Here is a 24,128-nt window from a genome sequence, read left to right as displayed (position 1 = left end):
TTTGCAGTGACCCTTCCCTCTAAGGAGACACGTGGACCCAAACTATGCCAGCAAAATGCCTCACAAAGCATAACAGAGCCACCGGATCCCCTCACTGTAAGGATCAAACATTCAGACCTGTACCGCTCTCTTGGTGAACGCCACACATGCACTGGTGAAGGATGACTCATCTGACCATATCACTTTTTTCAACAGTGCTTTTTGCACCACTGAACTCTCAAATGTGCATTCATCTTTGTAATGAGAGGTTTATGCACCGCAACCCTACTATAATATCCTTCTCTATGTAACTGTTGACAGACTGTTCTTGCTGACACAGTCTAGATCTAAATGCAGATGTCACTTTAGTCACTGTTCCTGTTGAATCACCAGCCAGCTGAGCAGTTTGTGACTAAAGCTCCTGCCATCCGTGCCCCAACAATGAATCCTCTTTCAAAGTCACTCAGATCTTTTCCTCTTACCATCTTGATACAAAATCAGAATCAACTGGGCCTGCTCAGCATTTTTATACATGTACACAGAGCATTATTGGATGTTAATTGCTTAATTGTACCATGCAGTGCACCTGTGTGGAGGCATCTGCTTTTATTATGTTTCTTCTCCCTCTCTTTTATTGTCTTTATTATATATCTTGTTGTTATTATCATATATACACATACAGCCAAATATGAAATATGATCAAAAGCTCCAGAACAAGCTAGTAAGTGGACCTATAGGTCCACTTTTATAAGTGACATTTATGTTTTACTTTGGAAAGTCAACCGGATGTGTCTCTGTTGTTCCGGTACCTTTACGCAGCTCCTCCCCCTCCCCCTCCCCCCCTCCTCCTCCTCCTCCTCCTCCTCATCATCCCTGTTTCCTTCAAGTCCTCAAATGTGGAGCTTCCTCCGTCGGCAGATACGGCGGGTACCGAGGCCTGGTTCATGTTAACGACACACGTTAATATGAGGATGAGGAGATAAAAAACCCGTCTGGATGAAGGTGAGTTACGGAGCCTGTTTCCTGTTTGACTAACGCGGAAATGAGCCAGATGTCTGACAGATGTGGCTCGGTAGCTTTAGCTCGGACTGCTAACATCTTGTTTCTACGGCAGCACAGACTCTTAATGTGAGCTTGTTATGTGTTGACACAGGCTGAGAATATATCGGTGTCGTGAAATTAGGTTTAAACTGATATAAATTTTAATGAAATAAACGGTTTCTTTATTTGAGTGTCATGTAGAAGTGAAGGTGCAGCTTGTTGGCCTGTATGTCAGGTTTTACAGCAGAGGTGGAAGAACTATTCAGATCCTTTATTTCAGTAGAAGTACTAATAGAGCAATGTAAAAATAATACATTACAAGTCCTGCATGAAAAATCCTACTGAAGTAAAAGTACACAAGTATCAGCAGTAAAATGTAGTTAATGTATTGCAGTAAAAGTACTGGTTTGGTCCCTCTGACTGATATATTATTACATATGACATCATTAGATTATTAATATTGAAGCATCAGTGTTAGAGCAGCATGTTACTGTTGTAGCTGCTGGAGGTGGAGCTAGTTTGATCCACTTTATATGAAGTTAACTAGTTTAGTCCAGTGGTTCCCAACCTAGGGGTCAGGCCCCTTCAAAGGGTCACCAGATAAATCTGAGGGGTCGTGAGATGATTAATGGGAGAGAAAAGAAAAAAAAAACTAAGTTCTGATACACAAATCTGTTGTCAGTTTTTGGACTTTTTCTCAAATCTTTGATTTTTGGTGAAATATTGGATCATTTAAACATTTACTGAAATGAAACCATGTGAGAAGTTTAGAGGGAAAATCACTATTTGGTGGAGCTGTTAACAACTCATAAACATCTGAAATGGGACCACGACTACACACTGCTTTTTGTAAGACATCAAAAGCGAAAAAAGTTGGAAACCACTGGTTTCATCTTTAACAATGTGTTGTATTTTAAAAGCTTGTTATATTATCTATTGTGTCAAATCTTCATCTGAAAAGTAAACAAAGCTGTCAAATAAATGTAGTGGAATAGAAAGTACAATATCTCCCTCTGAAATGTAATGGAGTGGAAGTATAAAGTAGCGAGAAATGGAAATATGAAAGTAAAGTACAAGTACCTCAAAATTGTACTTGAGTAAATGTACTTAGTTAGGGGGCTGAAAAGTGAAGAAATGGAAAGATACTAAACGATTTATTTACTTAAAATATATTCAGAGTAAAAGTAGTGGAGCTGCATGAAAAGAAACATTTTCCTCATTTATGAACTTTTAAAATTGTTTTTTTCTTCTTGTTGACTAGTCAGAGATAAAGATAAACTAAGGGACAAAGGTCAAACAGTAACGTGGGACTGTGAAGCCACAAGAGACATTTTTATATGATATTAGGCTCAACACAAATGACTTTGTTTTATATGCTGATTAGGACTGCAACTAACGATTATTTCCATAACCAATTCATCTATTGGCTATTTTCTCGATTAATCAATCAGATGTTTGGTCTTTAAAATGTCAGAAAATGGTCAAACATGTCAATCACTGTTTCCCATTTTTCACCGTTTTCTGACATTTTATAGACATTTTATAGACCCATAATGAAAATAATCATTAGTTGCAGCCCTACTCACATGCCAATAATACATTTAGAGTTACATTGGAGTTTGCATGACTCCAATGTAAGAGATGAGGAACAAAATCCACAGTCCAGTCCTCGTTCTGTGCAACAGTTCATTCAGACGAAGCTGATATTTGTGTCTTTGTGGATCTTTGGACAGAAGACAAAGTGCTTTGTTTGCATTGTATTGTTAAATGTAAGAAGTTGTATTGTTTCGCCACTGCAGCAACATTTGTGGTGTCTTATAAGTTCATGTGGACTGAGCTGTTGCTTGTGCATAACACAGTGAATCTAACTTTCGAATTACCCGAATATTTGTGCGATTGATCGATTAATTGTTTGGTCTATAAAAAATTCAGAAAACAGTGAAAAGTCACAATGACTGAAACGATTATTCGATAATCAGAATAGTTGCAGATTAATTTTCTGTTGAATTGTTGCTGTAATCCTCAACATCAGTATCAACAAAGTTCCTGTTATTTTTAATACAGAACTTTGTGTTACTGTAACTACACTGCAGCTCAGAGAGGAAACACTGATTACTAGAATTAAAAACAACTGTTTATACTCAATTTCTGAAGGCATAACTTTACTTAAATATTGACTTTCACTGTAAATGTGGGCATGAGGATATTGTATTAAAATAGACTTTTAAATAATCTGAACCCGTCCTTTTTTAAACTTGTGAATTATGCAGGAAAAAGAAGGAACTTTACAGATGCAGCCCTAAAATAAAATAAATAACACGAGAGGATGATACGAGTGGAGCTCAGTCTGTAAACTCCCACACCGTCCTGGAAAGTGGTTTGTCAGGTAAAATCGCTGACGGCACCTGTGTGGGTGTGCGGGTCCCTTTTACGTGGAACATAAAGTGCCCAGACAAAGCAAAACCACTTCACTCGTCTCCTCAGATAATTCATCATGATGGCCGAGAGCAGATATTTGCACAACATAATGGATGTGTCAACATGAAATAATTATATTTACAGGTTTTTTTTCCACTTGCACACCCACCACCTCTCCAACTATTCAAATATAAGCTTATAACCCATCAAATAATAGTTTATGTCATGCATGTTGATGACTTTATAGCCTGAAACTGTCCATTTTTTCTGTAGTTGCAGTTCAGTTTCAGAAAGTGAAGTAGAGATGTTTGCTGTTGACTGAAGTCCATCCCCGAGAAACAAAATGAAGAGGAGGCTGCTTCGTGGTTTCCTGTCGGAAATCTCCATCCGGATGGCGCTGCTGGTGGTGTTCCTGTAAGTATCGATCCTCCTTTCGGATCGTTTGCATCTGTGAATGCATTATTTAATTTGCATCCCGGCTTCATGGATCCATTGTTGAGAAGGCAGGTGCTGTTTTAACGAAGGTAAACAAATGTTGCGGCTCTGATTATGTATATGTGTGTGTGTGTGTGTGTGTGTGCGCTTCACTCAGTGTGACGGAGCAGCTTCCTCCTTTCTACCGTGAGATCCAGGCGGAGGAGATGTGGTTGTATAAATTCCATCGTGTGGAGAGAGACCACGTACCCACATCTCTCATGTTTGTAAGTAATATATCTGCATGTCTGCGACTTAAAGAGGGACAAAATAAATCCCTCGGCTGAGTTTTAAATCCTTCTTTTATTTTACTGCGTTTAAAGGACTATACCGATAAATCCATATACTATTAGTGTCTTTTGATGATGAAAACGCTTTATATTACTGTCGACAATGTTCCAAAACACATTTTAAGATTTGTTTCCTACCTTCCAGACAGTCACTGGATTCATTTAATTTCAAAACAATTTTAACTTACAGAGACATAAACTTTACTGGAAAAATCTAATCCATCATTATGAATATTATTATTATTATTGTTTTCAAATCCCTCAATGCTTTCAATTGTTATCAATCATAAAATGTAACATTATCAAAACTTAAAGTGGACATAAATACTTTTTGTTTTTACTTTAATCAAGCATGTCTTAAGTGTCTGTAAGTTGAGTTGAAGTGTGTTTGATTTGTAGTTAAAGGACGAGTCCACAATTTTTCAAGTCTGTCCTAAAACGACAGTCAGATGACCAAATGAACATTGACTCATGTTTCCTCCTGTTCAAACTGACCATTAGAAGATCCCTTCATAATGCACTTAAAATGTAAGTGATGGGGAACAAAATCCACAGTCCTTCTGTGCGAAAATGTATTTAAAAGTTTATCTGATGCTAATGTGAAGCGTCAGCCGTCCAAATTAGTCAAATCAATTCAATATCTTTCACAGTTACAGTCTTTTTAGTGCCAAATTCCCTCTTTTTGTTCTACTGCAGCTGAACAGGAAAACACTGTCGAGACACAAACGTAAACAGAACAATTACAGCAAGAAAAATCTGTTTCAATGTTCATTTTGGCACCCGACTGTTGTTTTAAGACACATAAAAAATTATGAACCTATTCTTTTCATTCTTCCTTTAAATAGATTGGACTAATTATATTCTGTGTTTTCGCTTCGTTGCACCAGAGTGTGGCGGTTTTCACACCGCTGATCGTAATCATGGTTTTCACCTTCCTGAAGAAGTCTGAGCGAGGAGATCTGAAGGAGGCGTCGCTGGGTGAGAAACAGACAGCTGCGTACAAACATCTGGTTATTCATATTAATAAAAATGTCAACTAGAGTCTTTTTCCTCATGATTCAGTTCTGTTTCCTTCTCTCATCCAGCTGTGACTCTGACTCTGGTGCTGAACGGAGTTTTCACCAACGTCATCAAACTGGCTGTCGGCAGGTAAACGCTGTACTAAATGTCATCTGGTGCCATATTGGGTGAAAACCTAACTCTGTCCTCTCTGCCTCAGGCCACGACCAGACTTCTTCTACCGCTGTTTTCCAGACGGTCAGATGAACCTGGAGCTTCGCTGCAGCGGCGACCCAGATGTGGTCATGGAGGGCAGAAAGAGCTTTCCTAGCGGACACTCTTCCTGTAAGAGCCTCTTCTGGGCAATTATACTTCTATAGCTGGTACACTTTCATCAGCAGGCAACAAGGAAAGAAAACAAATGTACAAAGCAGGCCAGGGAGCAAATGATACATCTGAAAATAGATGTACGTAAGTGTATTTTTGCCTCCAGGCAATTATTTTGCTGTGTGAGCAGGAGAGCATTCGACGTTACAACATCTTTCCAGCTCTGATCCTGGTCCCTTCTCTTTGTTGTTCTCTCTGTTTCTGTATAAAACTTCTTCTGGCTCTAATCATTCAATCTCTTCTCTCTGCTTCCAGTTGCTTTCGCAGGATTGGGCTTCACGGCGTTGTACATCGCAGGAAAGCTGCGCTGCTTTAATGCGGCAGGCCAAGGCAGAGCGTGGCGGCTGTGTGCCTTCCTCACCCCTTTACTGGTGGCGACTGTGATCGCCCTCTCCAGAACCTGCGACTACAAACACCACTGGCAAGGTGAGAGTCAGAGCACCGCTTAGCACTAAAATCATGTCGTATGTCGAGTCTGATCCATGAGTCACATACAGAAAGAAGTGATCTTAAAGTGACGAATATATCATAAATGCAATTACGGGACATTGTTGAACTTTTCCTCCCACATGAGCTTCATTAAAGGCAAATGCAGATTATTTTGGTTGCAAACATGTTGGTTTTACTTTTGTGTTTAACTGCCAGCCGTAACCTTTTTGTGCTTCATTTTTATGCCAGCAATCATTTCATAACAAAACATATGTTTACTAAAATGGTTGATATTTTATGGAGTTGTATTTTTTCGGGGGGATTCTTTGAATTTTTGGAGGATCAAGTTTATTCCAGATAGGAAAACTCATGTAATTGGATAAATTCTTTGCGGAAGTGAAGCGATTCTAATTGAAACGAGTTATTAGTTTCATTCAAATGTATCAGACTGCATTTCACAACTTGTTTCATATGTTTATTTTGTTCTCATTGTGGGGCCACTTCTCTGTTTTGTAAGTGCAAGTTGAAAAAGAAGTCGGGTACCTTGAGGAGTCTTTGGTCCCTACTAGCACTAAGCAACTAAGTTTTGTTTTGTTTTTTCTTTTTACGAGCAGGTCCCAGTTTTGTTTGTATTGTGCACGTGTGTGTGCACAAGTACACAGGATTCAGGCCCTGCTATTGGTTTCATGCTATCCTGTTTGACAACGGGTGGTGATAAAACACTAACAAACGTAGCAGCACACCAACAGAGGCGATTTAGAAGACTGCAGACTGGAAAAAATAGATGTAATAAATGCAAATGTGCAGTAGCCGATTTGTTTTTCTTTTTTCTTTTAAACAAAATGCAAATGTTAAATGAGGAAGGACATCATTCAAAATGTTTGTTAGACTTCAAGGATAATTTGTTTGTTTAAAAAAAAAAAAAAAAACTCCACAGGGCACCTTTAAGTTCAGTTTAGTCATTTATTGAGTTGCATTATGGGAAGTGCAGTGTTTTTGGAGTTTAACCTCGTCTTTTTGGGAGTGTGATACTAAAATGCTGGACTACCTTTAGCGCCACATCCCACACTGTGGAGACACAGATTTGAGAATGAATCTCCTCATGTATGTGTGTCTTTCTTTCTCTCTCTTTCTTGTAGATGTGTTAGTGGGTTCTCTGCTGGGTCTCGTGTTCGCCTGGCTGTGTTACAGACAGCACTACCCTCCATTACAGGACCCCGACTGCCACAGACCTCTGCGTCACAGAGAGGGTGTCCCCGCTGCACAGGAACGCAGGCTGGCCAACTCCAACTACATCCTGCCCCTGTAACCAGCTGTAACTTGATTATACTCTTTAATGGTGTCATTTATAACGGGTTACATGTTAATCCTTCAACCTCTGGTTTTCGCATCCTTAGGGCTGGGCAGTATATCAATATTTACTGTTTATCATTGTAACTGTATTGTGGGAATTTTTTTTTTGGTGGTGAAACATGAGACTAAACTAAAATGACACTTTTTCTCCTGAAAGTTTCCTTAAACATTTGAGAGTTGCTGACAATACTAAAACCAGTTTAACAGCCAATATTTAAAGGTCTGGTGGTCATGACATTTATTTTTTTTCCCCATCTGGCCCAGCCCTACTGTACACACCCTGTGTATTGTGCCTATAGATCACATAACATTAAGTACTCACAACAGCTGAGCAGGTCAAGTACACAAGCACCACACTAAAAGTTCACTGCCCGTCAGTCTCTGGCTCAGCTGCTGTGAAACAGTTTAGTTGTGTAGGGTCACTATTTTGTGATTGTTTTGTAAACTCGCAACTATTTCAAAAAAAGCAGGGTTTAGACTCGAGGAGGAAAAATGAGAATCTTAAGTTCAAACATCTGCTTACTAATGAATCAGAGATTCTAGCCGCATCTCAACATCAGATCAAAAACAGTCACAGCGTCGACTGGGAAGAAGCGAAAGTCGCTGGAGACCGTCGTCTTTAACCAGAAACAATAGTTAACCCCCAATATACGACGAGCACATAACTTAACACGATTAGACATGAGTCTGATGCACTCGCTGAAGAAGACCATGAGATGTGGATGCACCGTTTGATCAGTATTGGTGACCTTATTAAGACGGTTTCGTTATCAACATCGTCATAAGAAACAGTGTTTCCGCTATCAGTTATATTCTCTCAGTGACTCCCTGGTCTCATGTGACCTTACATATAAATGATCTAAATGACAGTGAGGTACAAAGATTTTAAATTTGAGGGGAAAAAGGTGTTGGAATAGAAAAAGTCAGATGGGTGCATCTGTAGCGTGACATACGGTTGAAACCTCTGAATCATTAGTAAGTCGACCTTTGAACTTCGATTCCCTTCACCAGGTTGTATTTTGGATGAAGAAACCTGGCGAAGTACGAGTCTTTGATGTGGGCTGTTCATGTCTGAAATTCGGGGTGGGCGATCCTTTTTATAACAGTATATGTCATTTTAAATCACAATATCAGTATACATATATATTGTGATACAATCAACCTTTTAGAAAATCATTTAAGAAATTGTTAATGGATAAAATAACCAGACCAGGATGTCTGTTTTGGAGGCGAATTCAGCAACTTATCTCAACAACTTGGTCAGCGTCGCATCTTTGGTCTTCTCAGTTTTGCTCTACTGTCTCCATCTCGAGTGCTTTAAATCTCTTTGTCTTCCTATATTTTGAATGTCAACCCGTTACCATTCACATATTCATGAATTGATATATCACTTGATAACATCCTGATGTAGCAGTTACACTCGACTCGTACTACAGTTTTTGCAGTGCCTGCTGTACTTATTTATAATTCTTTAAAAAAATCATATCTCTGGTCTAACTGGACAGCACATCAAAATATCTTCAGGCGTTAATATGACTGTAAGAGAATATAAATGTTTTTTTTCAGTGGTCTCAGGCTTACTGTAGGTCTGTTTATACGTCACTGCACACTGGCTCAGCGGCCGACCCGTTCAAACAAAAGTGTGAATGTTCAGCGGAGATGAAGAGACGTCACAGGGGTTGTTGTTTATTTTTTTGTTTGTTTGTTTTTGTTGGGGTTTTTTTTGGAGTGACAGTAGATCTTTCTGATGATGAACCTGAGTGGGGTCAGACTGTAGCCTCTCCAGGTGATGGTGCTAGCCTCCCAGTGCTCCTGCTGGTCAGGTTTTCTGTCCTGTTAATAGTTTTATTGTCACTTAAAGAAATTTGGTGGTTTGTTGATTTTCGTTGGTAGATTTCATCAAAGTTTAATTTAACAGATTGAACGTTTATAGTCTGTTTTACTTATTTCCGTTCTGTTCAATGTTTTTTTTCAATTTCATCCTTTAATTACAGCTGACTTGTTGGTTTAAAATTTGATAGAAAGTGTCAAATTTTTATGCAGAAATGATGTTTTTTTTGCAGGTTGAAACATGAGAAACTAAGAGGAACCTCATCGTGTTTTTTGTTTTCGTGTCAAACCAGCCAAAGTTTTGCAGGGTCAAAGCACTTTTGTTCGTCGTTGTCGTACATCCAGCTAAAATCGAACTGGATCGCAACAGTTTCAGACCAAACTTGGCAGAAAAACCTGGTGAATTTTGTGCCTTTGTTTACTTCTTTGCTTCTCTGTTCATGAATGAAGTATATACTGCATGTAACAGTGTATGCTCTCTGTCATGTCGTCGACACCACTTGGGTCTGTAACTTTTAATTTTGTGTATAGGATTCACTTTGGGAAGATAATGATGTTTAAATGTGGCATGCTGCCTTTCTTTACCTCAGAAAAAAAAAAAACCAACCCATATTACTTTTCATAGATTTCATTGTTGATGAAGTTTAACGAAGACAAATGTGAATATTTCTGGGTGGAAAAGTGTAACATTTACAACTGCGGGAGTAGCAAAGATGGAGAAAAAAAACCCTTCACTTTATACACATCTTTGAGACAAATAATATCTTTAATTTACTTTGCCGGTCTAACAGGTATTTATGAGATGATGTACAGGTGTTGTATTTAATTTTTTGGGGCATGTAGGAGTTTACTTGAATTTTAAATATGTGTTTGTTTATCCTAAATGTGATAATGTTATTTCATGAGAATAGGAATCATACTTGTGGGCACATGGGGGTTTGAGTAGATTGTTATCAAATACAAGTTAATTAGATTCTGCTGCATTTTGATAAAATCCTGCATGTTTCACATCTTAAGAGCTACGTCATTTGTTCTCATCACTTCTTTCTTGAATTTTACAGAGCAGGATACAGAATCCCCCACATTTCCATCCATTTCTTTTGTGATTTTTTTATTTTTTATTTTCAGAAAGTCGGTGTATATCAGGTTGATGATCGTGTCTCTTCAGATGTTCTGTCATGACGAGGGATGATACCAAAACTTGCCTGTTTTGCTTTGTTTTCGTCATGCTCATCATTTGCCTTGGCTTTGTAGGAGCAAATAGCAGCCGCTCATGCTGACACAGTATCCTGATTGTACATGTTGTGATGCTTTTAATGAATCTTTTTGGTGACACTAAAATGATGTTTCTAAATAATCTTCCAATACACACATTTGTCCTTTGCTTATTTTGTGAGTCAGTGATTCTGGTGTTGAGTGTGTGAGATGCTGCGATGTTCAGGCTCCTGCTTGTGATACATTTGAAGAATTTGGCAATAATTGTTTACATGTTAAAAAGCAAAGAAAAATAAAATAGAATGTAGTTTTATTAAACAATGCTGAAGCACCTGATTAAATTAGGAAAGTTGAAGTAATATTGCAGTCTGGATTTAAGAAATACTCCACATTCCCCAACACAACATTCACCCCTTTAAGAAATTTATGACACCACTAAAAGGTTTGTAAAATTATATGATTTTATTTTTTCCCCCATGTTTTCTTTTTTCATTTAACTGTACAATTGAATTTTCTGTAAATCGTATCTTCCCGAGTGATTGACCAAAAGCTGTTTAAAACAGAGGGTTTTGAATTTTAAACCTTTTCACTTTAATTTAATGAATTGTAATGTTGTAGATGGTCATTAATGCAAATCTGATGTAAACAGCTTCAGAGGGGAATCTGGACTGTAAGGAAATATGGATTTAGAGAAATCTAAACAACTTTTGCTGAGTAAAATGTCACATATGTATTTAAAATAGACTCAGTATTTATAAAAATGAGTCAAAAAGGGTTATACCATATATGTAATTATTTTTACAACTTATTCCTTTAATGCTTTTTTAGTTGGGTTTTCTTTTACCTTAAATTGAGATGTTGAACCTAAAAATATGAAAATCAACCCTAAAAAACCCCACTGTGTGTAAAATTGACAGGAAACAGAAAGTACAGAGATGCTAAATATACATTTTTGAAAAAGTGTTTTATATTTTGTCCACCAGAGAGTAATGACAAATTTATTTTTCAACTGTAAAACATCTTGTCCACTACATGTTTTAGTCGTAATTGTTAAAAAGATTTAATTTGAGGGAAACTTATCCACAATATTTATGTTTTATGTTATGGATTGTTTAAAGAAAACTAAACTAATATCGGCTGATACATCCTAATTATCAGATTTTTTAGACTCTCAGCATCCTCAATGATCACAGCTCATTAAAGTATTAATGCTCTTTAGAAAGCAATGTCAGTAGTTTAACATTTTAGTGTGGAATCAATTAAATGCAGCTTTTGTAGGGCAATGAACAAGATAATTATTGAAGTTTTTCACTCTCTGTTGTAGCTCCTGTTCCAAAGTGGACATAAAATTTGTTTTATCAAAAGATTTTTGCAGGAACCTGCACAGACTGCTGCCTTGTTGTCAGGTGGCTTGTTTGTTTTTTTCTTTCCTCTTTATTGAATTCAAAAGTATAAACAGGCATCTGTAGAGCTTGGCATTAAAACGAATCGGTTGTCCTTTTAAAATCCTTGAGATGCATTAATAGTAAAAATTCACTAAATCTACTTGACTCCATACATTTGTATGTTAAGTAATCCCCTCACACACACTTATGAGGCTCTTTTTGATGACACTTAAGCTTGTGTGTTTTTTGTTTTGTTTTGTTTTTGTTTTACATATAATTTTATTACAATTTAATTTATTTCACTTCCTTATTTATTTATTTATTTATTTATTTCATGTTTATTTGATTACATCAAACAGTATTCGTGGCAGTCGTGGTCTCAGTTATATTGATGAACTAAACCAAAGTTTAGTTCAGGTTTCTTCTTTGTTTTTAAGTAGCAGTGTTTGTCAATGGCGGGGGGCGTGGCCTTATGCGTATGACGTACAACGTGTGACGTGTAGATTTGGCGCCACATTTCCAACAAGGAACAGTGCAGCAAAAAGAGCTCCGAGTCTGACAGATAACCAAATAACTCGCTGTTCATGAGACTTTAGCTGCATTTTATCGTGTTTTGCTCGTCGTTAAAGCTTTTAACAGTCTGTATAACTTTTAATTCACATTCTTGAAAATGTTTATCGCGGACATACGGAGGGAATTTTATGAAGTTGTTGCCAACCAGGTACGTTGTTGTTTGAGCTATAAGCTAGCAAGAAGAGTATTTACGCTACGATTTAGCGGAGAGATAACGTCAATTATCGTTTGAGGCACAAAGTACTTACAATGGTATACATTTACACAAACTGTGATACTCTTCTTTTAGAGAGTCGCACTCCTGGTGGCATCAGACATCGACGCTCTATGTGCCTGTAAGGTACTGCAGGTAAGATATAACTTAAAGCTGACTTAGTTGTTTCAAGTCTGTCTTAAAACAACAGTCAGGTGCTCATATGAACACTGAAAGAGGTTTCCCTCTTGCTCATACTGGCTATTAAAAAGTCCCCTTCAAATGTGCTTTCAGTGTAAATGATGGGGGGCAAAATCCACAGTGTTTCCATACAGTCATTTTATGCAAAAAAATGCATTTAAAAGTTTACCTGAAGCTTATATGAGTTATTCATACTAAGTGGATATCTGACACATTTAGTCTTTTTTTTTTAGCATCAATTCACTCTTTGTTTTTCCTAGGACAGTGCTTCCCTATTGAGCTGCGTTGAAAGTATAGTAACAAAAAGAGGGACTTTGTGACTAAAAAGACTGTAATGTTGAAATATATCTTCTTGATTTGACTCATTTGGACAACTGAAACTTCATGTTATTTTCATAAAAACTTGTGTCCAGATAATCTGTTTGCTTCGTAGCATGAAAGCAAAAAAGAAAAAAAAAACCTCTAAATTGTACTGCTTGCATATTTGAAATGTTTATCTCACTCAGTTATGTAAATGCTGCCAAAAATATATCTTCACTATAGGGCTGCAACCAATGATCATTTTCATTATTGATTAATCTGTTGATTATTTTCTTGTTTGGCCCAGAAAATGTCAGAAAATGGCGAAAAATGTCAATCACTGTTTCCCAAAGCCCAAGATGATATCCTCAAATGTCTTTTTTGTCTCAACAGTCCACAACCCAAATTCAGTTTATAGTCATAGAAGACTAAAGAAACCAGAAAATATTCACATTTGAGAAGCTGGAATCAGACAATTTTGACTTTTTTTTCTTAAAAAATGACTCTAAAGGATTAATTGATTATCAAAATAGTTGCAGATTAATTTAATGGTTGATAACTAATCAATTAATGGTTGCAGCTCAACTTCACTAGAGCTGATAGTGCTGTCTCAGTCATGAATTTTTTGCATTTGAATAGTGCTGTGAGTTTGAGTAAGACAGTCTGACAAATAATAAATGATAAAACATTTAGCTAAGATTTTTTTCTCATCTGCTTCTTTTTTTAGTCACAAAAGTGTCTTAAGATTCATGATGATGATAAATTAGTAAACTAGACAATGATTTCTGATCTTTTTTCTTCACCAGGCGTTGTTCCACTGCGACCAGGTCCAATATACACTTGTACCAGTGAAAGGCTGGCAGGACCTCAGTACTGCCTTCCTCGAACACAAAGAGCAGGTACGAAGCTCCGTCCGTCTTTCAGTTAAGTTATATCATAAAGAAGAGTTGTTTAATTTTGCTACAGTGTCCTTTGTATTTTTTCTGTGTTGTAGTTTCGGTACTTTGTTCTCATCAACTGTGGGGCGAATGTTGACCTGCTTGAGATGCTGCAGCCTGATGATGACTCCATCTTCTTCATCTGCGACACTCACCGGCCCGTAGATGTGGTCAACGTCTACAACGACACCCAGGTGATGGATAATGACCATTTCAGATGAATTATTATAAATTATTGATTTTTAAATGTGTTGGATCCTTTATTTGTATTTTTAAAGCATCATAATGTGAGCGTTAAGGTTTTTGTTTGTTTATTTTGCTCTTAAGGTTTGATGTTTGAACAACACAAATAATGCATCAATACTTGCATTTGTGGAAGTTAAGATTTATAAACCATCATCTTCGTTCCTCCCACAGATAAAGCTGTTAATTAAACAGGACGATGACCTGGGCGTGCCCTCCTATGATGATATCTTTCGAGATGAAGATGATGAGGAAGGAGATGACTCTGGAAATGAGAGTGACGAAGGCTCAGAGCCGTCTGGCAAAAGGAGGAGATTTGATGAGGTATCTATTTAACAGAATCGGTGCACAACGTGGAAGTTCAGCAGAACAATGTAACAGTGTGTTCGTGTCGTTGCAGGGGGCAGTTGAGAGGAGAATCGAGAGACAGCGAGCGAGGAGGGAATGGGAGGCACGAAGGTGAAGTGTTTTTTAAAGGATGGGATCATGTTTGTCAAATAAGCAGTACGGTGACTAAATATAAACATGTTTCATTCATTTCACAGGAGAGAGATCTTGTTTGACTACGAGCAGTATGAATACCATGGAACGTCTGTGAGTAAAAGATTTTATAAAATTTCTTGACATGATATCCAGCGAGTTCTGAAAAATGTATATGAATTTAATCTGCATGTTTGAACTTTCACAAAAGCTTTAAACTGTAAGAAAATCTGATCTTATTGTGTGTGTGTATGTGTGTGTGACTTTTAAGGGTTGCACAGCTGTATGTTGATCATCATTTAACTTTTCTGTTTTTTAGTCAGACTGAACAATATTCAGATGTTTTCATATGTTTCTTTTGTTAGGCTGCAATGATGTTTTTTGAACTGGCCTGGATGTTGACTAAAGACACGAAGGACATGCTCTGGTAAGCTCTGATGTAATTTCCTTTTTTAATGACACACATTTTATGCAAATGCACTGTGGACTACAGAGACTTTTAGATGTAGACTGTTGAGTTTTTTCTTTATGCAGGTGGGCCATTATTGGGCTGACAGACCAGTGGGTTCATGATAAAATCACACAGTAAGATTTTTTAAAATTATTCCAAAACATAATTCCCTTTGAGTACATGTCTGCTTCATATGTTTTTGCTTTCTTATTGGCTGCAAGATTATTGTTTACTGTTTGTTTGCATGACGATGTGCACTGACATTGAGCTATTTTTGTCTTCCTTGATCCTTTAAAGTATGAAGTATGTAACAGACATCGCCACAATGCAGCGACACGTTTCCCGCCATAACCACCGAAATGAGGATGAGGAGAACTCTCTCTCCATCGACTGTATGAGGATCTCCTTTGAATACGAGTATCCTTAATTCATCTTGACTTGTCATCATTATGGAGCTTTATAATTCTGCTTCCCACTCATAAATTCAAGTATTATAGCTGCAGTAATCACTCTTACAGACTCTTTGTAGCTGTCTCCGTCTCTTTTTTTCTCTGTGTTTGCCTTAAATCTTTGCTTCAGCCTGCGTTTAACCCTCTACCAGCACTGGTCTCTGTATGAGAGCATCTGTAATTCATGTTACACGTCCTGCAACTTCAAGCTTTGGACTTTAAATGGCCAAAAGAAACTCCAGGAGTTTCTGGCTGACATGGGGTAAGTGCTTGGTGACTTCACAATGAAATGTTTATCAACAAAAGAACCAGTTATAAAGTAGAAGTTGAGCTCAGGCTGTAATGTGAAATAGAGTTTACATGCTTTACTTGCCAATATTTGTTGGTGGTGCCACTTGTAACAGGCTACCTCTGAAGCAAGTGCGACAGAAATTCAACTCCATGGACATGTCAATCAAAGAGAACCTTCGGGACGTCATTGAAGAGTCGTCAAATAAATACGGGTATGAATCTAGAAAAGAGAAAGTGATGCTGTTGTCATTCAGTTGACTTTATAGGTTACACACGGATGCATTTATTGACACACAATCTGAAATGATTCGTCTTTGTTTTCCTCCTCCATCAGTATGAAAGATATCCGCATTCAGACGTTTGGTGTTCACTTTGGCTTTAAGAACCGTTTCCTTGCCAGCGACATGGTGCACGCCACTGCTGCTTTACTGGAGAGCACTGAGAAAGATGAGAGTGACAGTGACAACTTCATCAAGGCTCTGGACTCCCTCTCCAGGTGTGTAGCAGAAATAAAATTGCCTGGTTGATTAGTTCACTGCCTAAAGTTTCCAGGATTTTCTTACTTTTTCGATGTAGAGATAACCAGGTTTGATTTATTTCACCTCCTGCATGAAATATTTTAAAGCTGTAAAAATGTTTATGACCTGATAATGAAATACTTGTGTCAGAATAACTTTCTGACTCCTTTCTGTCTGTGTAGGAGTAACCTGGACCGACTACATTCAGGCATTGACCTGGCAAAGAAGAAGCTTATTGCCGTCCAGCAGACTGTAGCCAGCTGCATCTGTACCAACCTCATCCTGTCACAAGGACCTTTCCTCTACTGCTACCTTATGGAGGTACGAGTGTCTGTATGGTCAACGCACACAGTATGTGACTGTTTGTTAGCCGTAGATCGTGCTCAGCTCAAGCCTTTCCTCCTCCTGCTTTTTTGTGTACAGGGCACCCCTGATGTGAAGCTCTTTTCTAAGCCCATGGCCTTGATTCTGCTCTCAAAGTACCTCCTGAAAGCTTTTGTCCATTCGGTGAGTGTCTCGCTGCTGTCCAAGTGGAGGTAGATTGCGGAGGAAGTAGACTGTTACTGATGTCTTTTCACTCATGCTGTTTTGTCCGTTAGACGAGGAATAAACGCTGCAAACTGCTTCCCCTCATCATGGCTGCTCCCAAGGATGTGGAGAAGGGGACTGTCATTGTTGTGGGAATCCCACCTGAGTCTGAGACGTCTGACAAGAAGAAGTAAGACCCCACTTTGTAGATCTATAGGATATAAACAGCAAAAACTGTGCTGGGCTGCGTGTAGCAGCACAGCTTTCCCACACAAATGAGATGCTAAGGCTCAAAATATGCTGAGTAATTCAAGATAAATGTTTCTCCAAAATAACTTAAAACTGTATTTAAGAAGCTGCTTCAAAAATGTTTCACAGAAAATAAAACCTCAGAATTTTGATATTTGGACTGTATATATTAATATATTTCATATCTGGTGTCGTTTCTTTGATTCCAGGGCTGCAACTAATTATTTTCATTATTCATTAATCTGCCAGTTCTTTTCTTGATTAATAGATTGTTCATTTTTTCTATATAATGTCAGAAATTTGTGAAAAATGACTTGATTATATATTTTTCCAGAGCACAGATATCTTGTTTTGTCTGATCAACAGTCCAAAACTCAAACATATTCAGTTCACTTCATGTATGACACAGAAAAGCTTCAAAACAGCACATTTGAGAAGCTAAAACCAACAAATTCTTGGCATTTTTGCTCAAATAATGACTTGATTATCAAAACAGCTGCTGATTAATCTTCTGTTGATCAACTCATTGATTTAATATTTGCAGCTTTAATTGACTCTGCCGGCCTACAGTACATATAAACGTGTTATTGCCGTTTTAATATGATGCTTTCAGAGAAAATTCTACCTTCTTATATTTGTTGCTGTTTTGATTTAAGTTGTTTGAAATTGACTCTGCAGTTCTAAAAACATTTGATTAAAATCTTTCCTTAGAGGTAAATGACTAAAACAAAATAACACAATTTTTTTTGTTGCCAGTTGTGTTTTTTGTTGCTAAATTTAAAATGCACAGAAATTATGGTGTTTTGAGTGACATCATCATTTCCTCATCTCTCGTCTATTCTCTGTATTCAGTTTCTTTGGCCGAGCGTTTGAGAAAGCAGCAGAGAGCACCAGCTCCAGAACTCTTCACGACCACTTTGACACTTCAAGTAAGTGATCGAACCGTTTTACTTCTGTATCGTGCAGCGTCTTTATGCTCACTAACGTTCATTGTGAGAGGGAGTCGTCATCTCTTCATTAGACACCAGGTGGCAGCGTTGTCTCCGTTTCATGTCTAGTTGAACTTTATTTGTGAAAATTCATGAAGATTCAGACAGTTAAGCATGCTGATCACTGGGTATCATGAAATAAATGTGCTACATGTTAGGTCGTTAATTACTTCTCAGTCATAGTCCAGAATAGTGCTACACTTTCCTACCTGAAACATTTTAGGTATCAGAGACATTTGAGTGGAGAAATTAATTGCAGAAAACCTCCCTAAAGGAAACCTGTTGCTGGCTGATGAATGTATGCAGTTTTTCTTTGCACACCTCTTCTAACCTCTGATTCTTCTTCTGCAGTAATTGAACTGAAGACGGAGGACAGGAGCAAGTTTCTGGACGCTCTCATCACCCTTCTGTCATGAGAACCTTCAGTACTGAGTTTGAGTTTTGAGATTGAGTCTAAAGTCTTAAAGGCTTGAAAAGTGTGAGTGCTGGTGCTGTTCACATCTTTATGTCAGATGTGATTAAAACCAATCACATCAGACATATATATATACGGTGTCACTAGTACAAAAACTTTATCCATGTTTTTAAGGTTTTTATTAGTTTTGTGTGTATATTGTACAGTCTTTTTGTAAATGTGTGGGAGTCTTATTTTTGCTTTTAAATTCTGAACGTTTTGTCTTTTTTATTCCTGACCATGTATATGAGAAGGTCAACAAATTTAACATTTTAAACATGTTTAATAAAACATATTAAATGACTTCAATGCTTTGATTGAGCAAAGTAATTCAACTGTTTCATTGTTATTGTTACTCTGCGGTTTTGAGTTGTGAGAGTGATGAAATACAGGAGATTGAATTTCTTTGACGTTGAAGATGTTAATTGTTCTTTGAAGTTTTAGCTTTTATATCATTAAGGCATACACTGGAAAGTTCCTTTGTTTTTGTTTCAGGTTTTATTTTGTCGTTCTTGATGTTCTCTCAGTCACCAGAGATTTTAGACAGCAGTTTAAAAAAAAGAAAAAAAGGATAATTTCAAATACTCTAAATCATTTTCTTTTCTGTTTTCATACCAGTTTCCATTAATTTAGATGGAAAATGTGATGAGGTGAAGGAAAAATGTGAAGCAGATCATTTTGTTAACGAATGACTGTTTGAAACAGGTGTTGTGATTATGTAACTTGAGTTTAAACTGATGCGTCATCCTTTTTAATAACTGTGTTGCAAGAAACTCCTGCTTTTTAGTAAAATATGGCCCCGTTTATCTTAGGCTAAAGGAAATAAGAAAAGGATTTATTATCAGTGCTGCCACTTAGATATTTCAGCCTAATCAAATTAAATCATATTGATCATCTCACTGGTGTTCTGTATCAATCTGGTTGCTCTGTTGAGTCAGTGTGTTGTAGTTTTAAACCTTTTATACCTCGTGACTTCTTTGAAGCATAGAAATACCTGCTTGCAGCCCCTGTGACAGGTGTTCATATGCAAAAAGGTGAGCAACTCAACTCTTTTAATGGTTTTCACTTTTCAACTCCATTTGATCATCAGATGAGGCCTTCAGGCTGAAGTTTTCCAAGACGGGAAAACTGAATTATAATTTTCCACCAATTTTTTTTTTTTTTATTCCAGTGTCCAGGGTTAAGAACCAGCATTGTTGGCAAACAGGCTCCTACAAGGTCCAAATCCATTTGTTAGGGGAACTTTCTCTCTTGCCATGAAACAAAGATCTGGCAGAGTGTTGGTGTTTTTGGCAAGTTAGAGCCAGCGGGGACAGAGAGAGTGATCCAAACTGATTAGTCGTTTCATCTTGATCCAATCTTTTGTTTTGCTGACGCACAACTAGCAGTTACACACAACACTAAAACTGTCTTATGGGTGAGAATTCTAGTTAAACTATTAAAATTTAATGATCTTTACATCTACTGAGCTCAAGCCGCTCATGTAGGGCAAAGGTGAGCGCCGTGACCTTGGCCCACATTGGAGAATGTAGGCCAGGCCTCCCGGCGGTGATTTTTTTTTTTTTCTGTCGGACTAGAGCGCGACTGGAAAGGTGGGGCCTGAGCGGGTCTCTGAGGGGTGATTTGAGATCCTTATCGCTCCTGGATCAGGATGAGATCATGGCCTTCAGAGTGGACGGTGTTCGGGTGGTTTCACAGGAAAAAATCCGGACTGACACTGGCAGCGGTGAGACTGAAACGTGCCGAGATCAGCATCGTGCCACAGCAGGATGTTAATGCAGAACGTCTTATTGTTACCAGTGAGGTGTGTGTGTGTGTGTGTGTGTGTGTGTGTGTGTGTGTGTGTGTGTGTGTGTGTGTGTGTGTGTGTGTGTGTCATCACTTAATTGTGTATGAATGTGTATAACTCGCTGCGCCCTCTGGGTCAACTGTTCGAGCACAATTTACTCCCATAATGATATTGTTTACAGTCACATCAGAGCGATGTTATCCAGGAGAAATAATACCCCATACTGTTTGAGGAAACATTTAGCAGATACACAAAAAAGGTTGTGGAAGACACATTTATATCGTTAAGAGGGTGGAGAGGCTGTCTATTATTAGCAACATAATTATCTTGAATTGCTGATAAGCGCATCTTCAGTTGCTTTTCTGTTTCCGTTGTTACTTCTTCGTTTCCTCTTGTTATTTATGTCTGTGAGGGAGTTTTTTTTAACATGTTTCACTTAGTTTTTCCTCCGTGTCCTGATGTGAAGAATTCTGTAGGTCTGTTTTTTTTTTTATGTTAGTTGTTTATTAGGATAGAGATCTAGCCTAAAAACATCTTTAATCATCTGACAGTTCAGCTGCAATCATTATATATTTTAGTTTTTGATTATTCCATGGCTCGTTAAACTTTAAAGAGTAAACTTTATTTATATAGCACTTTTCCAAACACATTTAAAAAGTGCTTTGCAGTAAAAACAACAAAGAAAAGCAGGAAAATTGTAAAATTCACTTAAAAAATTAGTTAACATGGCAGGAGAATAATATTAATATATAATATTAATATTAATACAATAAAAAATCTAAATTATCTTTAAAAATAATTAATTAAAATAAAAACAGTGTGCAACAAAATGAAAATGGGCTTAGCAAAGAGGGCTGGTGAAATTGGAGAAAAATTAGTTTGTAAAATGTAAGAAAATTTGAAAAATGCCTTCAAATTACTTTTGTTTTTTTTTTTGAGCAACAGTCAAAAACCCAAAGATGAGTTCAATTTTCAGTGATATAAAATAAAGAAAAACAGCAAAATCTCACATCTGAGAGGATTTGCTGAAGATAAACTGCATATCAAAAACAGTCGGTTATTAATTTTCTGTTGATGAACTAATCAGCTAATTGTTTAATTTCTAGAGTTACCTGGTCTAAGAGCAGACATGATGCTGGTTTGAGGTGGTCTGATGATGTTCCAGCATTGAATCCACCTGTTCGCCTCATCATTTGGCCTTCTCCCCTCAGCCATCAATCACTTTGCTCTCCATCCCCCCCCCCCCCCCCATGCACCTCTGCTGAAGTGGGGCCACTGCCCTTTCCGCCGCTCTGCATCTGAGGAATGTGGCATGTAACACACACACACACACACACACACACACACACACACACACACACAGAGGGAAACATCCCCTCAAAGGCAGGACCGTACAGCCGATGTGGTGATGTGCACAGCAGCATGTTTGAAGGCCTCTCTCTCTCAAACAGCCGTGTTGCTTTTGCTCCTCTGGGCTGAGCTGCTTATTGTGGTTTCAGAGGGATGTCGGTGGGAGTAATGATGCAGGGTTACAGTGTTTTATGGTGTGAATGATGCAGGATTATGTGCTTTGAGATTCAAAGTTTAAAAAAACATTTTATCGATCAGGGAAAAGTTGCAACTGAACCTGTCGTAATTTGTCAGTAGCAAAATTTAAAAATATTGGATTACAGACTTACCTGGTTCCAAAAAGATGAATATACAGTATATGACTTTGGTGACCTTTCATCCTGCTGCTCAAAATGTCTGTTTCAACAATTACAGTCTTTAACCACTAACCTTTAAATAAGGAGAAACCTTCCTAGAAGAGCAACAGAGGAGGAACCAAAAGACATGTAACGGATATATTTACAGACTAGACAGAAGTAATAATAATAATCTTTATTTATATAGCACTTTTCTTAACAAGGTTACAAGGTGCTGCACATGTAAAAGCAATAACAGAGCAACAACCGAGTAAACATAGTTGAAGGACGAGGTCAGCGGTTTTCTATATTTGTCTGATTCTACTTACAAGTATTGTGTGTGTCAATGAGCCACGGCGCCGCACTGGGTGACATGTTTCCTCGTCCCTGCTCATTGACATGTTTTTCAATAGTTTTTGGGCGACAACAGAGTTCTGTGGCACAGAGGAGTATGATATATCAAGCTTTGGATACACACACAATACTCGTAAGTAGGATGAGTTCATTATTAGTTTGGCCTTTGCACATGAGATTTGCTGACAATAAGAAAAATATAGAAAATCAGCCAGAAAAAGCCTCAATAAAATCACACAGTTAGAGGGCAAAGAATGAAGGAAATACGATGTGCTATATGCACTAAGCACATAAAAAAGATCACCTAATAGAAGCTTTTATGGTAAAATTACAATAAGGAGAAACAGTATGACAATATTAGGCAAATATGAAGACTGTAGATCAGAGAGGATGTAGAACAACTTCCAGGTGTGCTGGTAGTTATAAAGTTTTGTTTGACAATGTACTCACAGTGCATAATATTGGCTCTTATTGCAGGAAGTGAACGAGCAAATTCATATCATATCTCCTTGCTGCAGTGATGTAGAAGTGTGCTCCAGGGTGTGTCAGTACACCGTGACATCACAGCACATTTCTGAGCAAACACAAAGGGAAGTGAAACAGTAGAAATGTTTAACCAGAGACAACAGTGAAACTCCACGATCTGGTGTTCAGTTACTCTTTCAACATTTATATTTCGGTTTCTGAAGTTTTGAGAGTCGTTTCCAGCTTCACTTCCTTCTTTCTCTGCATCCTTCTAAAACTATGTCAGCTTTTTTTTTTTTTTCATCCCTCCGGCCTCTCCGTCTCTAACAATCTCAGATTCCAGATAGGATTAGCTATACTGGACAGGCAGACACAAAGAGCCACAGCTGACTGTTTCTGCCTGCTTCCTGTCTGTCTGTCATGCTGTGAGAAGATGCTCACACACACTTAAACACAAACTCAGCATCTAATCAAACCTCACAAACAAAAGCTCAACATTATTCAACCTCAGAAAACTTCTGCAAACTGACATTCCACTAAAAATCATCAAAAAACAGAAAAAAAAACCTTCAAACCTTTTGATATTTTTCTGCCCTGCTGCTGCCAGCTTCATGTCAGCCTGTCAGCCCACAGATGCCCTTAATGATCCCTAACCCCTGTGACCTTTCACCCCTGGAGCCCTTTCACAGTTGGGGTGTTATTCCCTGAATCGCTCTCCTCTCGTCCATTGTTTTAAAGGGCTTTCAGGCAAAAAGAGATTAGTACTGCCTGGAAAAAAATTTCCATGAATTTGACGGATGCTGCACAATTTTGTGCTTGAATTTGCATAATTGTGTTACACTGCAGGTGGACTGAAAGAAATTGTGCATGTTTTAGTTGTTTTTTTTTAATGCACTTGAACTGCTTATTTATGCTTCATTCATTTCATTCATTCATTTAGAGACAAGCAAACAATTGACAAACTTGTGCTAGAACTGTGAACTCCTGAAAATGTAGTTTTTCATGTCTGTATCTCACTTCTAATATAGTTTCTTATGACACCTGGATATGATTTTATACTGTGCTAAACATCAAATTCATACAAAGAGAAGCTTTTCTTTTTAAGGTAACGTATTATCTTCCACTGTACCACTTTACAATAAAACATACATTATAATAGGTGATTAACTGACACCAAT

The 24,128-nt window shown here is 37.7% G+C and overlaps 2 protein-coding genes across 2 annotated transcripts; both read left to right on the top strand.

The window, feature by feature from the left end:
• Positions 1 to 838: 838 nt before the first annotated feature.
• plpp5 (phospholipid phosphatase 5) lies at positions 839 to 10,588 on the top strand. Its single transcript, XM_042421568.1, has 8 exons — positions 839 to 981; positions 3,712 to 3,852; positions 4,031 to 4,139; positions 5,090 to 5,180; positions 5,288 to 5,351; positions 5,422 to 5,546; positions 5,844 to 6,014; positions 7,157 to 10,588. The coding sequence occupies exons 2-8, from the start codon at positions 3,782 to 3,784 to the stop codon at positions 7,324 to 7,326; spliced, it is 801 nt and encodes a 266-aa protein (XP_042277502.1). The 5' UTR covers positions 839 to 981; positions 3,712 to 3,781; the 3' UTR covers positions 7,327 to 10,588.
• A 1,710-nt stretch (positions 10,589 to 12,298) lies between these two features.
• cdc45 (CDC45 cell division cycle 45 homolog (S. cerevisiae)) lies at positions 12,299 to 18,966 on the top strand. The gene is made up of 18 exons (XM_042421567.1): positions 12,299 to 12,521; positions 12,663 to 12,722; positions 13,874 to 13,966; positions 14,062 to 14,199; positions 14,423 to 14,572; positions 14,649 to 14,707; positions 14,794 to 14,842; positions 15,094 to 15,155; positions 15,263 to 15,313; positions 15,477 to 15,596; positions 15,759 to 15,890; positions 16,033 to 16,131; positions 16,254 to 16,415; positions 16,620 to 16,758; positions 16,861 to 16,944; positions 17,037 to 17,155; positions 18,067 to 18,143; positions 18,555 to 18,966. Exons 1-18 carry the CDS (start codon positions 12,471 to 12,473, stop codon positions 18,617 to 18,619), a joined length of 1,710 nt encoding a protein of 569 aa, XP_042277501.1. The 5' UTR covers positions 12,299 to 12,470; the 3' UTR covers positions 18,620 to 18,966.
• Positions 18,967 to 24,128: the final 5,162 nt, after the last annotated feature.

The sequence above is a fragment of the Thunnus maccoyii genome, chromosome 9, assembly GCF_910596095.1.
Source record: "Thunnus maccoyii chromosome 9, fThuMac1.1, whole genome shotgun sequence".
Lineage (NCBI taxonomy): Eukaryota > Metazoa > Chordata > Actinopteri > Scombriformes > Scombridae > Thunnus > Thunnus maccoyii.
The sequence above is the reverse complement of the archived record's forward strand: the minus strand, read 5'-3'. Positions and strand labels throughout refer to the sequence as shown.

Bases quoted from the DNA above. Each gene is read 5' to 3' on its own strand.
- plpp5 (XM_042421568.1), top strand. From the start codon at position 3,782: ATGAAGAGGAGGCTGCTTCGTGGTTTCCTGTCGGAAATCTCCATCCGG. The intron at 3,853-4,030 runs GTAAGTATCGAT...CGCTTCACTCAG, and splicing joins GCGCTGCTGGTGGTGTTCCT to TGTGACGGAGCAGCTTCCTC. The intron at 5,547-5,843 runs GTAAGAGCCTCT...CTCTGCTTCCAG, and splicing joins TCCTAGCGGACACTCTTCCT to TTGCTTTCGCAGGATTGGGC.
- cdc45 (XM_042421567.1), top strand. From the start codon at position 12,471: ATGTTTATCGCGGACATACGGAGGGAATTTTATGAAGTTGTTGCCAAC. The intron at 12,723-13,873 runs GTAAGATATAAC...TTTCTTCACCAG, and splicing joins GTGCCTGTAAGGTACTGCAG to GCGTTGTTCCACTGCGACCA. The intron at 14,708-14,793 runs GTGAAGTGTTTT...TTCATTTCACAG, and splicing joins AGGGAATGGGAGGCACGAAG to GAGAGAGATCTTGTTTGACT.